Source organism: Drosophila novamexicana, unplaced genomic scaffold (genome assembly GCF_003285875.2).
Source record: "Drosophila novamexicana strain 15010-1031.04,08,12 unplaced genomic scaffold, DnovRS2.1 tig00000193-arrow-pilon, whole genome shotgun sequence".
Classification (NCBI taxonomy): Eukaryota; Metazoa; Arthropoda; class Insecta; order Diptera; family Drosophilidae; genus Drosophila; species Drosophila novamexicana.
Window position 1 is genome coordinate 5,634,575 of NW_020824787.1, and position 17,547 is coordinate 5,652,121.

The window sequence follows — 17,547 nt, forward strand, 5'->3', positions numbered from 1 at the left end:
AGACGTCAATTAATTTGTTTATTAGATAGTTGGAATAGTTAAGTCAATGTCTGCCTAAGGTGACGATTAACTAAGCTTACCATTGATTGATGAACCCTACAAAATGAAAAGGTCTAAGCATCATACTTCAGATAAATTAATTCGCTTGGTAGCTTTTAAATTCGCCTCAAAAAACATAAATGAACTATTTTCCGTTTAATAACGTATTTGTCTTTATCTCAATTTGTAAAAATTAAGCAATATTATTAAAAACCAAAGCAGCAGGTAAATGCTTAAGCTTGAGCCCAAATTATCAACAAGTCTTCAAGCTTTCACTTATATTTGTTTGTGAGTGAATTTATTAGTATTTAAGCCTCCAGTCGAGGAACGAATGGCTTGCTTTCCTCTGGAGTCACGCGCACAAATAAGACGTTTTCCTGTTGAACTCTGTTTGCAGGTTCGTTTGTTGTTCTCATTGTGATTATTTATGACTGCTTTTTATTAAGTCATTTTCAGCTCTTTGTTTAACTGATGACACTTGCGGTGCTAATTGAAAACGTGTCTTTAATTTCTTTCACAGCAGGCTAAAGCATTTTAATTTCTGCCTGTGAACCATTATTCAAGGAACGTAAAATTTATAATTCAGATTGTGTCACGTTCTGTCATCCTCATCAATTAGGCCGTGCAACTCCGGTCGATTTGGGTTGGACAAAATATTAAATGAAAAGTTTTTTTTTGCTTAAAGGGATTCAAAAATGTCTTCATGCAGAGTAAAGAAATTATTATACCCTCAGCAAGAGCATAGAATGATTTTTCATATGATACATTTGTGATAATCATTCCAACCATACATTTTATGCGTCGGACCATGAAAAATATGAACTCTAAGATGGCGACTATTGCACATTGAGGCATATAATTGGAAATAAGTGTAAATGATCTCTAACCAATTTTGTTTTTCCTCAAGCTTAAGATAAATTTACTTAATTAACTTTTCACATTCAAGTTGAACATATTGAAAATGTGGTGCTTCTTTACTTTGCTCAGAGTATCTGTGATGGTGGCTGGACTTAGAACTCAAATTTGTTAAACTCAGTTTCAAATACAATTTCTCAAACATCTTAAGCTTCATCTTCATTTGCTTGCGTCTGTAATCCGCCACTCTGCTCACACTCAGAGCAAGTGACATGTGAAATTTCAAAGGATTAAATATATACACACATGCTTATGCAACTCATACAAATTACAGCCAATGCAAGACAGAGCTGAGATATAAATTGAGCCGGCACTTTGGTAAATCATCCCCTTTGATGGCAGCAAAGTGTTTAATAAATTACATTCGACTACGAAAGCAAATCAGCATTTTTAACTTTAAGCGTATATTTGTCCAAGTTCTGGTCCTACATGACATATGAGTAAAATATTTGTCAAAAAAACAAAATAGCTGAACAAGTTCTTGTGAGAGAAAGTTACTGGAAAAATTGAGAGCAATTTGTTGGCAGCAAAAAGATAAAAAACTTAAGTGAAAGTTTCAACTGGTTTTGGTTAGCAGTTAAAAGTTATAGCAGTCAAAGTTACATAAGGGAGCTACATCAACTCGTGTCAATATCAGTTTTAGTGGTAAACCTCAGCTCAGACGGACTTTGAACAGAAAATGTTTAAATTTACAGAGTGCATTCAAATATAAAAATTTAATTATAGTCATAAAAAGCTTTAAAATTGGCTTTGATATATATTCAATAAATCTAAACGTGAATAAAATGTCTGCAAGCTCATAAGAATATCGACCAAAATATAAAATTTAAGCTATCACTTGAAACTTTTGCCGTTGGCCCCCTCAAAGTTTTCCCGAGACAATTTCCCAAATGCTATGCCCACGGCGAATGGCGTGTGTATGTGTGCGTGTTAAATGCTTTTGACCCAAAGTCAAAGTTAGAAAACTCGACAAGAATTTCAAATTGATTACTGTAATTTGCTGTGGGAACTTCTGTGGCCTAGACATTTTCGGCATTTAAATAAAGATTTGCAAACCAAACACGCCCAGAGCGTTAGCAACAAAACAAAATAAAAAGAAAAAATTCCTCGAATTGAGAGCAAGCAAACTTTTCAAAAACAGCAGCAAGACCAGACGCAAACAATTTTAAACCTTTGAGAAGCAAAGGTAGCCGTTTGCAAAGGAAAGTGAATGACCCTAGACGGAGGCTAGTCGGGAATCCCTTTGACATGGCCAGAATGCACTGCAATACTCACGACATCTTATTTAGTTAAGATATGTAACTTTTTTAGATAAGTTTTAATAGTCTGCAGCAATTCAAAACTGGATGGAAATGGTTGATAACATTATGCTCAGTTTGTGTTAAAGAGTGAAAATGTTCCATGAATAATACAAAGCTGTTTTTGAAATTGCTTTGATAATCTGTATAGGATGTCGGTATGTGCTAAGAACAAAGTGAATTTCAACAAATTGGTATTTAAAATTTTATAAGCACCCATAGGATAAATATATACAAATTCGTCTCATCACTGTTTAATAAATGGTATAGGATATTTGTGTGAGTGTGTGTATTTGTGTGCGTTTGCTAACATTTGTGTGCCCCGTAACGTATAATTAATATGTTTCGGTTAACCATAATTACTTGGCTCGACGATGTGGCGGTAGGTCCTAATAGTAAGGGGTTTTACATTATTAATCCCTAATCAATTTAGAGTAAGAAATTTTCGAGCATGAAATGGCATTCTATTTTGTTCTGATTAAGAAGAGTATTCTTTATAGGCTCGGACATGCCTCCTTCTGCTACATACTCTTTCAAACACTTTTTAAAAGGAGTATACCCTGTTTTACACAATGGGCACAGGGTATTCAAGAGAAGCTGAACTGACGTCAACTATTTCTAATCATAATAAAAATTATGACATGCACTTCGTTCCCACCAGCTTGTCATCTGTTCAAGGTATATAGCTAAAAGAAAATGGAAAATTGCACAACCAGAAGCAAATTAACAAAACACCACAAAAAATTCAGTTTGGCCATTGACTACTCGCAACTCTGGGCGTGTCAGAATTGAGGTTCACCGATATACAATTTTGGCTTGCAACGCTTGCACATGCTTTTATTTCAATATTAATAATTCATTTAATTATTTATTGGCCTTTGTTGAATTTTGCAGTTTCCACGGTCAGCGCAACGAGTGGAAATAAGTCCGCATTAGCGCAGCGAGCGTGATAAACATTTTGAAGTAATAAAACAAATGATTTCAAATTCTGCGTTTAATTAGTAAATTGTGTTTAGTTTTAACTTTATATTGTTGTTAGGAATTATGTTTTTTACATAAAACGTAATTGTTTGTTCAAAAAGTTTTTGATTTCCGTTGGTAATATTTAATTTGATGTAGCATAGTTTTCGGCACCACATGATAAATAAATGCATTGCAAACCGAGTGCTCAAATAACGGAAATATAACTTTATCGGGGTCCTGAAACTAACCAGGAAACTAGACAACTAAATCCCAAAAGCGATCAATGTCGAGTATATATATATACTGTACTTACCTTTAATTGGAGTACAGAGATTCCCTGATTGGATTGCATGCCGCGACATGTCAAAGGAGAAGGACATTTATGGCAAAAGCAGGCACTCCTCTCGAATAAGCAGCTTCATCAGCATTAGCAAACCAAAAATACTGTTCGAGCCTGCCTGAACAGCATTACCAAAACCGGAAAAGCCATCATCCTTAGGAACGTCATCATTCACCTCATTTGAGGACCAGGTTCACTTGATTGTGGGGCCATCGACGAGTGAAGCGGACCAGTTAACATTGCCAGCACTTCCGGTATTTGTATTCATGTCAACGTCCACAGAGGACTCGCCTCTGGTGTTGCCTGTGGTTAACAAGAGCAAAGCGGAAGCAACTGAAGCAGCCAATTTTGCTAAACCCAATGATTGGCAGTCTTTTGGATATTTGTTTTGCAGCAGTTTTGTCATCTCTGTTTAAGTGAAATTAAAAATTTACTATATAATACAATTTACTTAAATTTATTTACATTTATAAGCAAATTCAACGTTTTTTTTCTGTATAATTAACCGCAGAGTTGTAAAACAAATGAAGGTATGTCCATGTTTATGCGAATGACAGCTGTAAGTAGTTTTTCATGACAATGAACTGGGATTAATTTTTTTCAATTTATGCAAGCATATTATTTAATGCTTATATATTTAATAGCACAATTCATTGTATTTGTTTAAAATGAATTGCTGCACAGAACAAGTGCTTGTAGTTTTAAATTGTTTACTTTTCGCTTCATTGAATTGATAATTGCAAATGATTGCAATCGCTTCATTAATTATGTTGTACGTTCCTCTACTTATCACCTGCAAGTTTATGTATTATCCATATATTTAGTATTTTATAAGAATATTTACTTACAAATCGACAGCATAAGCTAGCATCTAAATCCCATGAAGAATATGAATAATGCCAAATATCATAAAACCTTGCAATCCCATTTGTATAACAATTTAATTATTGCCTGAATAAATATCGTACTTAGAGAAGGCGAACGCTCTAGCACTTAGGCTGGAGCATTTATAGAGCTTAAGTTGAATTTTCAGTAGAGCTATCCAATTAATTTACACTTGTAAGGCATGTCGAAGTCGTACTGCGCCCAAGTGGACTTGTCTAAAATAACTTGTCTGCTGTTCTAGCCAAGAATCCTCGCAGGATACGAATGCGACAAAGTCAATAGGCCAAGTAATTTTGTGCAAACACAAGCTGAATACAATTAAACAGGCCTGCAGATTGAATAAGGCATTTACATTTAACTAATTTGTAGATATATGTACTTTGCATATGTGTTATTTCGAATGTGCTCATTAGGCAAACACCTGGCTCTATGGCAGCTGAGCCCATCATTAGCAGCCGTCCAAGCACACGAACCACCTATTAATTTAGAATACGAGAATGGGCAGAAGGAACTTTGACAAAGGCTGGCAGAATATTTGTTACTTGGCATCCAATTGCATAACATTTATAAACACTTTACGTAACTTGCATTTACTTTTTTTCGTAACAACTCTTGAAACTTTGGAAATTACACGGATCCAAAATCCAACTGCGACCGAGAAACGTTTAAATCTAGGATGCAAAACGCATAAAGATTTGCTCTGACCCAGCGCAAAGCTTTCACGTTGTCAGCTCGTAAATGGATTTTTACGGCTTCCGGTAGAAATCAACAGCATTTCCTCTGGAAAGTGCACCAAATGTTGTCCGTTAACAGTCGCTTGACACGCATGCCGACATCCGAGACAGTCGAGTTAAATAGATAAAGCGAGTGAATTTGAATGCCTCGCTCCCACGGCCCAAACCTGTCATAAGCTAACTGACAGTAGCGTATAATTGGGTATCCATTTCTAGGCAAATACATTTTGTTTTCCGCTCTCCACAGCCCCGATTTGCCAAAGATAGTGATGCCAACCCTGTGCTAGTTATCTATTACCTGTCCGACTTGCCACTCTCTAGGATTTGATATGATGCCTAGAGTTTTATGTTGCATACTTTGGCCTTGGGGCTAGAATTGTAGCTCATTGGAAAAAATATTATTGAAATAAGAATGACAGTAACACGTAAGAAAAAAATTAAAATTAAGATAATTGAAATAATTTAAGATCACCTTATATTTCCAAAAACTGCGAGAAATAAAATTGTTTGCCTTTACCGAAATTTATTTTTTTTTTGCACTAAAATATTTTTTCAGACTTCAATAGAAAAATTCTCTGCCAATGCTAAAAAAGATTTGAATTATAAAAGGCTCTCTTCAACAAGGCTAAAGAAATCTAGTTTTGAAGAATCTAGTTATATACCTCGTTTTTTATACCCTGAACCCATTAAAAATGGGTATAAGGGCATATTGTATTTGTGCAAAATCCAAATGTATGTAAAAGGCAGAAGGAAGCATCTCCGACCCCATAAAGTATATATATTCTTGATCCGCATCAATAGCCGAGCCATGTCCTTCTGTCTGTCCGTCCGTCCGTCCGTCCGTATGTATGTATGCAAGGATCTCAGAACCTATAAGAGCTAGAGACTTGAAATTTTAGATGTAGGTGCTTCTAGCTCCCGCGCAGATCGAGTTTGTTTCCGATAATCGATAACTTACTCCGTTTCCAAGCAATCGATAAAAATCGATATCGTTATTGTTTTTTGGGCAATTTTGGTAAATAATAAGAGCTAGAGTCAACAAACTTGACATATAGCTTCGAAAATAGAATATATATATGCATTTGATGTTGGAAGAAGAGGGTTCAGGGTATCCCCTAGTCGGGAGCTCCCGACTAGAACCTCCTCCTTGTTTTATGCTTATGTTTGATGCATAAATTTGCAAAATTAACAACGCTTTTTCACATATATTTTGTTTAAATACGTATCTCTGCATTAAAACACGTCGAATTTCTACTTTAAAGACGGGAAATGGATCGACAAAGAAATACTTAAAATTTGTAGGAGAGAATCATACACTTAGTCGCGACTTAATGCCAATTGTACCAATGGCAGCACCTTAATGGACGATAGGTCGGCCAAAATGGCTTCGATGCTGTCAAGTGAAGCCACCTGCATTATGCTGTCCTTTCGAAAACTCAATATAATGATGGCAAAAAGTGGCAATATCTCCAGGCTATCAAAACCGAGTATCTGCAAAGTGACAAAGAAGTAAACGATTTCAAGACGAGCAGCTATTCAATAAAGCGCTTACCAAGTCCCACAATACTAGCAATTGATCTGGTGGCAAGTGACCCGAGAACCCGCGCATAAGCCATTTGAAAACTACACGTAGACTATAAACACAGAAAGCTTTTCAAATTGGAATTTACAAAATCGTATATGGCACTCACGGTTGTATCTGTAGCTCACGAAAGTGCGACCACAACTGTGGCTCGTATGTCTGTAACAGCTTCTCGAATAGCAGGCACAGGCTAACAATGCCCTGCGGATGCGTATTGATCGTGGTCAATCGGTGGCAATAGCGTATGTAAAAGGCCCGAAATGTATAATAAAGACACACCGGCGAATCATACAGGTAGCAAAATGGTGCCGCAAACATGCAGATGCCGTGAAAAGGCACCACGCCCGAGGGCGGCCCCTCATAGGTCTTGCCCTTCACCGGAAACGATTCATACTCCACACAGTTAGCAATTTCGGTGTCCCGCGAGAAGCATAACAGTACCTGGTAGAGCACATCTTCGAATACAAAATACTGGTCATCATTTGAAGCCGTCAGCTGTATATCCTTAAAGACGAGCTTATCAACAATATGATCGGTGGTCCATACGCTGTTACGCAGCTTCTGCCAATTCTCAATGTCCTGTTTAACCAAAAAATGAATTATTAGGGCAAGATAATACGACTGATATTGGAAATATATTTTTTTTTATAAAATATGCTGAAAGGGTCTATTTGATAGCAAGTTCTTGATGAAAATGATTTATACCAAGAATTATTTTAATTTAGAACTCACATAATCGTGCAGCTTGCTGCCCAGCACAGACGCCCAGAGGGCCCCACGATAGGGTGCCGGAGTGCAGCCCTTCTTTAAGTACTGCTGGCACATTGGGGCGTGTCTGCTGTCCAGGATACGCTGGCACTGCACCGCCAAGTCAGGCACACTGTAGGGATCGCCGCGCAGCAGATCCGCATAATGTGTTCGCAGTTCAAAGAGATTTTTAACGGGCAGCGCAATATGCGAAAATTCCCATTGCGGTATTTGGCTGTAAAATAAAGACGCGTTATGCTTAAGATAAGGAAAACCAGCTCAAAGTACATACTCGGAATTTTCATTGGGCCTAGTGGGTCCCTTTAGCGATAGTAAGACTTCCAACAAATCCTTGGGCGCATATACCGGACGATAATTAGCAAGATCTGCGCGATTCATTCATATAATTAAATGATGCACGAAAGCACTGTATACATAAAGACTTACCCATATTGTAATTGCTCAACTCATTCCACTTGGCCACAAAATCCTCGCGATCGGTGCTGATGCGCGGCTGGCCGTGCAGCGGAACCTTCAGCTCGCCGCACATTGCATTTAGGCTCTTCCGCACACGCCGATCCCATAGCACGCCGGCACGCTTTAGATAGCCCAGCGGATCGCTCTGTGCGGATTTCTAAGTGAAGAGTAAGTTAACATATTGTGCTCTTCGGCATGTCGCTCATCATAGCTTACCGTCGTTTGTCGGACATCTCCAACATCGAGTTTTTTCAAGCGACTGCGTACCAGATTGTAAATCATATTGCGAATTTCAGTCTCCAGACCCGCAGCCTTGATGGCATCCTCCAGCGTGTTGCGCATATCATTCTTGTCGACGCCGGGACTGGCAACGAGACGCTGCAATTCCTTATAGATGGGCTCATAGCATTTGGTATTCTTAATGGCTGTTATAACTTTTGCGGTCGTGTGATGTATGCTACTATCCTGTAGCTCCTCCATGCCTGCTTACTTCACAGGTGTGTTCTCTTAGCCTCTCTGCGTGGTTGTGCTGTTGCTGCTGCTCCTATAAAGCCGAAAACATTGGCGCGTTGAACAATCGCTTGATTTGTATCGATCAAACTTGCGTCGCTTGCTTTGATTTCCATTTATGTATGGAACACACAACACACGTACACGGCTCCGGGCCAGTTTATGAAGTCAAAACTTTTGAGCGCTTCTTAGTTACGGAATGCAACCACTTGTTTAGCAGCCTTATCGACGCAACGGACCCACCACTCGAGGCGCAGGTATTGGACAAGGCAATCCGCGCGTTCGTTGCAGAATAAATTCCAAACTTTAATTAAAGCTTTCAAGTCTTAAGAAATTTACACGTGACAGCTTTGTTATCGCTAAACAAATATTGATTACGAAAAGCATTTGGCATGGTATTGTTCATAGTTCTCTACACAGAACCATATTTAGTTTTTGTGTGCATATTCACGCTGGATATAATTACAATTATAGCGAACACAAAAAAAAAATGCTACTTCGTAGATATGTACGTCGAAGTTGGCTAGATCATATGGAACTATGGGTCAAAAGCCAATCATTCCTACAGAGTGATATGGAAGTGCGAGCACAGTGTAATTAATATATGCCAAGTTTAGTCAGAATATTTTGATAAACAAAACAGTTTTTCATACAAGAACTTAATTTTCCCCCGACGAGTCCTCTTACAACTTTATATGTACATATTTTACACACGTATGTACATGGTAAACGGCAAAAGAGTTCTATATTGAGAAGATTTTGCAAATAACTGTTGAACAGTTAACAGTGAAATTAAAAAATACCCCGTTTGGCCATGATATCTTGATGAACAAAAAAGTTTTCTATAGAATAGTTTTCGTAGAACGTGTGGAAAGGGTATTGAAGGCCGTTAACGCAATGTTATAAGATACAGGTTACGACTAAAGAAATTTAATAAAAAAAACAGCAGATCTTATCCCAAGAAAGCGGATAATATAAGAACTTCTCTATTCTCGACCGTATTGGATGCATGTGCATGTTTCTATGAGTTTCAAAAAAATTGTTTCGTTCTCGGTTTGTTTCGATGCCTCTAACACCTGACGTAAACTTTTACAGCCCCTTTGCTTTTAGCTTAATTTACCCCTTAATATTACCATGACATTTGCCATCAATATTAGCTTTGCGGTTGTTATATTATGTAATGCGTTCCGAATAAAGCAATTGCAGTAAATTGGAACGAAATTTTAAAGCCTGAGGAGGAAACCAGGCTAGGCGAAATATCACCTAAGCCAACTGTGTTTTAATAAAAATGTATGTTATTAGTGTTAATATTGTTAGTTTCTATTTTTTTTCATTTGAAAATATCAATATCAATCGCATTGCTGTTCTACTTTATGCTTAGCATGATGTCTTTGAGCGAGAAACCCTGATTATCAAGCTTGTTATTCGTTGCATCACTCGCATACGATTTTGCAGTCAGACTGCGATCCAAGTTCGCAAACTCCTTGCCCTCTTTTATGTCGGTATTTGTCAACATTCTAGCAACATAGTCACCCACATGTGTGCCTAGTCCGAAACCAATAATAAGCACTTCATTCGATAGCACCAGGTTATTACGCAATAGAACTCCCAAGTAATCTGCAATGCATAGACTCACTTGATCAGCATTATGCACCGACTCGGAAAAACAGGGATAAAAGACAAGTTTCGAGTAGTCAACGGAGATGATGTTGTTAGCGCTTATGGCCAGCAACCGCGCTCGGACGTCAGGAATGGGTGCGGTATTCAAATTACTCGCGAAGCTATGTAGCAGCAACGTAAGCATCCTTTTTGTATTGGCAGGAAAATCCTCCAAATTTGCTGGATTTAATAGACGTCCACTTAGGTTTTCATTGCTATAAAATTGGTAAATTAAATACGTTGCTTAATAGAAAAGACGACTTATCGCTTACTTATGGAGCACGAAAGAAATATTCGAATTTGGACACACATTTCCCAGCACCCGAAAGCAAGGGGGATATATCTTGGACTTCGGGCTGATCAGCGTTGAATTGGCGCTGGCTTCGAGAAAAAATTCAAAAGTAAAAGAACCTTGGGGAGAAAAAAAAACATTGAAAATTAGTTTTCTGTTTTAAAATTCATTTATGCTTTAAGTACCCAGAAAAAGCCAGAGTTTGATCATGCTGCTGACTTCTCTGCCAAAGGGATTGCAACTGAAAATCGTACCTTCAATCCGTGAGACTTTAAATTAAAATGTCGTTATATATGCGTGACTCCATCTATTAGTTAAGCTGTTTATATAATATATAACATATTTCCTGGTTTTATTTTCCAATCGTAATACACTGTGCTAAACATAACTAAGGTTCCGCAAAGGTATACGAAATACATTAAACTTAAAATTAATATTGATTTTCGGGTGAGAAGAGTTTCAACCTTTATTGCCCCGATGGTTCGAAATTCTCTTAGAGTGGTTTATGAGGACCCTATTAATTATGATTATAAGCCCGTATGCCATAAAAATATATGAACAAGAATAAAAAAATTTTCTAAAATCAATATATAAGCAATCAGGAAGACCAAATAGTACCATCCCAAGCCACTTTTTAGTTGTAAGGAATAAAATTAATAATTATATATCTCATTGATCGTTCCGAAGAGTCTATTATATTTAAAACACACACTCTTTGGAAATGTTAAAGCATAGCAAACTGCAACAATCTTCGGCACGACGGCAACTCATGCCAACTTTCTGGCAAAAATATTTCGTCCTTTGAAAACGTTCGACCTGCAAGTAGATAATAAGCTTGTCGATAGACTAATAATTTTATATACACAATACTTCTGTCCAATTTTTCAAGGGTTTTATCACTAAACCTTCCAGTATTTTATATCTCCATGAGTAACTTTCCCATCCTGTCGTCGACAGTTGATTACTTTTCATATTTGCAGAGATCGCCAAATACAGTACGAGTACTAATAAGAAAATACTCTTAGACCGTTTCATTTTCAATTTAATTTTCTACTGACTACAAGGCTACGTATATTTTTCGATGCTTTTATAAGCAGCTCTGCAGATTCATTAATTTTTCATCAGTAAACACATGTGAATTTACTTTAGATTTATTGTTATTAGTGCTATACAATTGGGCAATGGATTTTACTTAATTTTGTTGTGAGTCTGTAATAAGTGCGTACAAGCTTAACAGATTTAAAAGATCATTTTCTATATAATCACAATATGACCGATTATCAGGTACAATAAAATATATAAACACTTTTACTTTCATTTTATTTTACAAAAATTACTTTTATATTTTTGTTTAAAATTAAAAATAAAACATTATTGCACGCTACATGCTGCCGGAATTTTAAAACAATTGGGCTTAGAACAGTTATTTACTTTTTCAAAAACAGCTTTTATTTAAGCAGTTTTAGTTAAACAGACCTTGCGAACTAGCTATATAATGAATAATTATTGCCCCAAACATATGGTGCACATCACATTTGCTTCGGTATATAAAAGCATCTAAAAGTTATTAATACAGTTAGTATAAGACTTGACTCTAATATATGAAAAATGCAATCTATCAAAATTGTTGCTGTAGTCAGCCTGTTGCTGGTGCTTTTTAGAGTTGGGAATAGCGCAAATTATATTGGAAAAACAGGAAGGGAAAGATACCTTTCGAAGGCTTCTATTGCAAGCAATAAACCATTTTTTATGGATCGTTCTACGAACCTGACAAATGTACAGACTGAATAATATTGCAAATAATTTTCATTATATGATTATCATTTTATTACCCACAGACAGATCGTATATCTCTGATGGATAGATGCAAAGGCATTGGCGGCAAATGTCGCCTTGCCGAGGAGTGTTGCAGTCTTCAATGCGTGATGCCTTATGGAGAATGTGTGAATTATTAAACTCAATAAAGAAATAAAAACAAAACCGAATATGATCGAGGCATTTCGTTTTCATTCATTTATTCTCTGTTCTCAAAGAGATCGAGAATGAAGGGCTATCTTTGGCATGCCGATGATCTAATACCCTTGCAGACGCAACCTTGTCATAATGCACATAGTGCTTTGCCCGTATCTAAGAAGCGCACGGCAAATAGTTAATGCCCGGTTTCGTCAACATATCTTGATAAACAAAAAAGTTTTTTATACAATTAGTATACTAACTATACTACCTAGTTTTCGACCGATCGTTCCTATGGCAGCTATATGATATAGTGGTCCGATCTTAATAGGATATGCATCCATATATGAGTAGCATAGTAAAACTAATAAATGCCAAGTTTGGTCAAGATATCTAAATAAACAAAATGTTTTTCATACAATAACCTACTTTTCGACCGATCGTTCCTATGGCAGCTATATGATATGGTGGTCGGATCCAGCTGGTTCCGACATATGTACCGCGTGCAACAGAAAGAGGGAAACAGACAGACGGACAGAAGGACATGGCTATATACTTTATATATATATACTTTATGGGGCGGAGATGTCTCCTTCTATGCGTTACACATTTCACAATAAAAATATAATACCCTCTGCAAGAATATAAAAAGAGTACACACTATATGTATATTATATTTTTTTAATATAAATCAGATGAGATTTGACCGAGTTATTGGGGTAGGAAATTTTGATCAATGTCTACCTAGGGTATTTCAGGGTATCATTTTGCCATGAATTATGACCAAAAAAAATATTGGCAGACTTACATGATTCATGACTTAGATTCTTTGAAAATGAGTTGAAATGAGGCCGATCTGATAGTAAACAAAAAATGTTGCATACAAAAGTTTTTTGCGATGTTTCCCACATGCGATTGAAATCTTCCGAGTCCCTGTCTTAACGTGCACCTTCATTACTTAAGGTAACTACAGTGTAAATTTCAGCTTTCTAGCTCTTACGGTATGGGCCGTGCGTTAAAGTGTGCGCATGAAGCATTCACTACAAAAGTCATTTTAGCACTGGCAACTCAGAATGTTCAGCGAAGCACACCATTTTGAAGAATTTCAATTAAAGAATTTTGTAGATACATATTTGTATTGTACTGGAATTATCCATTAAGCTCTTGATTTAATAAACGTTATAAATTTCGGGTATCAATATAACACTTTATATTGACTTTGACTTTAATTATTTAATTATTATTTAATTATTTATTCACTTGCTTTATGCGCTCTTTTTAATCAACTCCAAAAGTGCACACACCTATTGTAAGTCTTCACACATTGCATCGAGCAGCACTCTTCGGCGTGGAAGCATTTTTCGTGAACATCTTTGCACTTATCTACCATTTGCTCGATTTGAAACTGTGATTGAAAGATAGACATACGATAATCAATTTTTGTACATATATCCCTAATATTGTTATATTCTGCCCATACCGCTGTTAAATTCTTTGAGGGACCCATTACTAAGTGTTGTAACACTTTATGCTTATTCGTCGCAGTCAAATGGTATTTTTTCCATTCTGTCAAGCCCATCGGAACAGTACCTGCTTCAATAAACATTAGCCAAAAGAAAATGCTTAGGAACGGCTGCATTTTATTTATGGCTTATTTTTCTGATTGATTGCAGCAGTTCTTTTAAAAATGCTTTTATAGGCAGTTCCAGAATACACATCATTAAGGACTAGGTCTGCGTTTATAGCTGGTGCAAGAAACCACATGTGAGTGTTGTTTCATTACATTATGGTTCGAGTACATATAATCAGCTTGTAAAACAATGCTTTTGGTTTGCTATTAGTTGATCAACTATAAGTTGTTCATAAAAATACACCTTCTTTTGCATAAACTATTTTCTTCCAAATTAACTTACATAATCCATTTTACATTTGTTACATTTTAGTGCCTTTGAAATGTATATATATAATAAAATAAGCTCGTAGTTTTTTTTTGCTGGATATGGCGATATGACAAGAATTAATATGGGAACTAAAATATATATTAGACATCATACATTGGCCGTATTTAATTTCATAAAATACAATGAAATGTTACTCCAAAGAAAATGTTCTGTTTCTAAATTTAAAACAATAATAAAATGATTAACCATTCTATTCTGATAGTTTAGTAAAGACCTTTACTGAATACAAGGTAATGTCTTCAATGAAATCAAAGATTAAATTTTAATCACATTCATTCATTCCATTGCATTTGCCTCCAGTCTTATTTGCCTCATGTCATAGTAAACACAGTACCTTCGCTTAATACATTGCAAACTGCAACAGTCCTCGGCCAATCGGCATCTTTTGCCAAGGGGCTTGCAATTATCCATATATTGCGTCCGCTCCGCCTGTAAAATTATATTAATTATTTCGTTTTATAATTAATAACGTAATACCTGTGTCATGGTTTTGGAGGGCTTAACAAGCATAAGTTCCAGTTGCTTATATCTAGGCATTTTTGCCTTTGTCGTTCTTAATTTCTGGACAAAATTCCTTTTTTCAGCTTTAACGAGCAACAACAGCCACAGGCCTAGTACCAGGCACATAATTCTTGGGGACTGTTGCATTTTGATTTTAGGGAACGTCAATCTCTACTGGCAGCACTGGTAAATTTTTAGGCTTTTATATAAAGATCTAAGATGTTGACGGGACTAAGAAAACACTTGTGGTTACAGTTGATTTATACAAATACTTGAAAACTGAATGAGTGGAAGTTGTTATCATGAGTGACTGGCAATTTTCAATTAACTTTTACAGCTAGTATGCTGAACATGACAAAGAAAAAGTTTCGTACCCTTATTTGTTTTAAAGCGTAGCCTCTGTTGTTCTGTGCCAGTTTTCTTCATTTTCCCGTTAATGTAAATATAATTTAAGCTAACAGTCTTGTAACTATACCTTATAACAAAGGCTTTCGCTTGGTAGAGATCACAAGGTACAGCACAATTCCAGTGTTCAATAAGGCAAACAAACCAAAAAATAAATTAATCTAATAGAATTCGAAGCTTAACTGAAGCTCACAAAATTATTAAACCAGAAAAAAAGAAGCAAATAAAATAATAGCGAGCAACAAAGAGTCCTACAATAATAATTTTATTGGCCATATGTTTTTCTCAGTAGGCTAAATGCAGAGAACACGAGCAGTCTATAAAATCACTAAGAGTCTACCTGGGTTGTCAGTGGAACATTTTTAAGCATTTACTTGTTCATATTAGCCCTGTGGATTAAGCTGTTTGGAATTGAAAACTGTTTTGAAAGTGCTATGTACCAAAGATATTCATATTACTCGCCGGCTAAACAGGTTAAGTTGAAAAGTTTAGCTATGCGCCCGTTCCAAAACTTGACAGAGGTAAATCAAATTGGTTAATATTTGTAAAATACTTATATTTTTTTCGATTTCAGGCCGAACGCAGAAAAAACCTTTCCAATTGCAAAGGCACCGGCATGGTTTGTGGTCGTGCCGAGGACTGTTGCACGATGATTTGCTTGAAAAATAGCAAAAAGTGTGCGTACATTAAATCAATTCTACAGAAGCCCTTTAAACGTATAACTCCATTTAAGCCCATAACACCAAATACTAAACCGACTGTGGATTGGTTGTATTTAGAAAAATATTTCTTTACTCCAGATACTTTGTGAAATATTTCAACTTAATAACCAAACTGAAGTAAAATAAATTTAGTTGGAAAATGAAATTTGAATAAGCACAAGAATTATCTTAGACAATCCGAAGATATTTTATATTTTCGCATAATTTCCTTTTCCTTTGAGTGGAAAATAGTTGTTATTATATGGCCACACATTCCTCCCGGACAATCGGACGAGTAAATTGAATCAGAATCCACTAAGAGTACACATAAATTTACAGCAACACTTTGTAATTTGTGAATTATTTGTTTGTGGTTGTTGTCAGCTGGTGGATTTATGTGCTGCACTTGTTACTCATACGCCATGTTGTACATGCGCACAGTGGAAGACAAATCGAATGCACTTGTTCTGTCATTTTTTCTGTTATTTTTTTTCTTTTTTGCTACACGAAGTGCAATAATTTATTGAGCACTTTGTTATGCTCAAGACGGAACTCCAGGAATGAGAGAATTAACCTTACTTAAGGTCAACAGACAAACATTAAATTGAATGAGAACAGTTTTTACGGTTTATCTTCGAGAATCTAATTTATTTTACTTATATAGCGAGGATTAAAATAAAAAGATTTATCTTTCAATTAGGAGTAAATGATACATGGAATATCATTATATGACTAGTTTGCCGAAAGCCTGACATATTCTGGCACACTCTTGATATTATTAGTTGAATTTCTAAATCAGTTTCTATGATATTCTTACGTTCATATAGATTAACGTATAAATCAATTGGGTCTAAAGTTTATCCTATTTGAACTCTCTTGTATGGAACACTCTTAATGTTAGTTAATTATCTAAAAAATGTTCCTTTCCGTACAGAAGAATGGGTTTTTAAATCAACTAACGTAATTCATAACTCTATCCTTTCTAAATAGGTAATTTCTTCCACAGAAGTTGTTGATCATCCAACTTTACATTTCTTATCAGCCTTGTGATAAAAAATATTAAAAGATGTCGTAGGTTCTTGCTCGGCTCGAGCCGTAACATGTTCTACACAACATGCTTGAAAGAATTGCTGACAGAGAACATTTTATCTTATGTTTCGTGTACAGGTGAAAATTTCCCCTTATTTTGCTATAAAGCATTTCTGTTAAATCAAACTGAAGCGCTTCTATAATATGAGGAACAACGGCAAATGTTTACAGTTTAGTTCAATGTGGATTTTTAGTATGTGCAGCCCAAACGCGGATGACTGCATTTATTTTTATATAATTTTTTATTTATTATTGATCGACAAAACGTGTTTCAACCTAAGTATTCAACACATAGGAATAGAAAAATACAAATCTTTGATAGTATCCCCGTTACGATTTTTGTTTCTTTGCATTTCCAAAATTTCGGAATACATTTTGAAATTTATAATTTATTTATAATTGTTATATAATTGTGTCTTCAATGAAAACAAATACAAAATAGAATTGGCTGTCTGAAGCGTAAGGCCCTCAATATGTATACCCTGATCACAATGCG

At 35.9% G+C, this 17,547-nt stretch overlaps 1 protein-coding gene across 1 annotated transcript; it reads right to left on the reverse strand.

The window, feature by feature from the left end:
• Nucleotides 1-6,359: 6,359 nt before the first annotated feature.
• Nucleotides 6,360-10,698, reverse strand: LOC115758530 (TBC1 domain family member 19). The gene is made up of 9 exons (XM_030699221.1): nucleotides 10,627-10,698; nucleotides 10,422-10,560; nucleotides 8,197-10,364; nucleotides 7,951-8,137; nucleotides 7,796-7,889; nucleotides 7,489-7,738; nucleotides 6,866-7,335; nucleotides 6,727-6,808; nucleotides 6,360-6,665 (listed from the first exon to the last, which is right to left on the reverse strand). Exons 3-9 carry the CDS (start codon nucleotides 8,458-8,460, stop codon nucleotides 6,492-6,494), a joined length of 1,521 nt encoding a protein of 506 aa, XP_030555081.1. The 5' UTR covers nucleotides 8,461-10,364; nucleotides 10,422-10,560; nucleotides 10,627-10,698; the 3' UTR covers nucleotides 6,360-6,491.
• Nucleotides 10,699-17,547: the final 6,849 nt, after the last annotated feature.

What these genes read in the sequence shown, in the direction of transcription:
- LOC115758530 (XM_030699221.1), bottom strand. Translation starts at nt 8,460, where the DNA reads ATGGAGGAGCTACAGGATAGTAGCATACATCACACGACCGCAAAAGTT. An exon ending in GTTGAGCAATTACAATATGG is followed by an intron (nt 7,890 to 7,950) that starts GTAAGTCTTTAT and finishes TGAATCGCGCAG; the next exon opens with ATCTTGCTAATTATCGTCCG. An exon ending in TGCTAGTATTGTGGGACTTG is followed by an intron (nt 6,666 to 6,726) that starts GTAAGCGCTTTA and finishes GTCACTTTGCAG; the next exon opens with ATACTCGGTTTTGATAGCCT.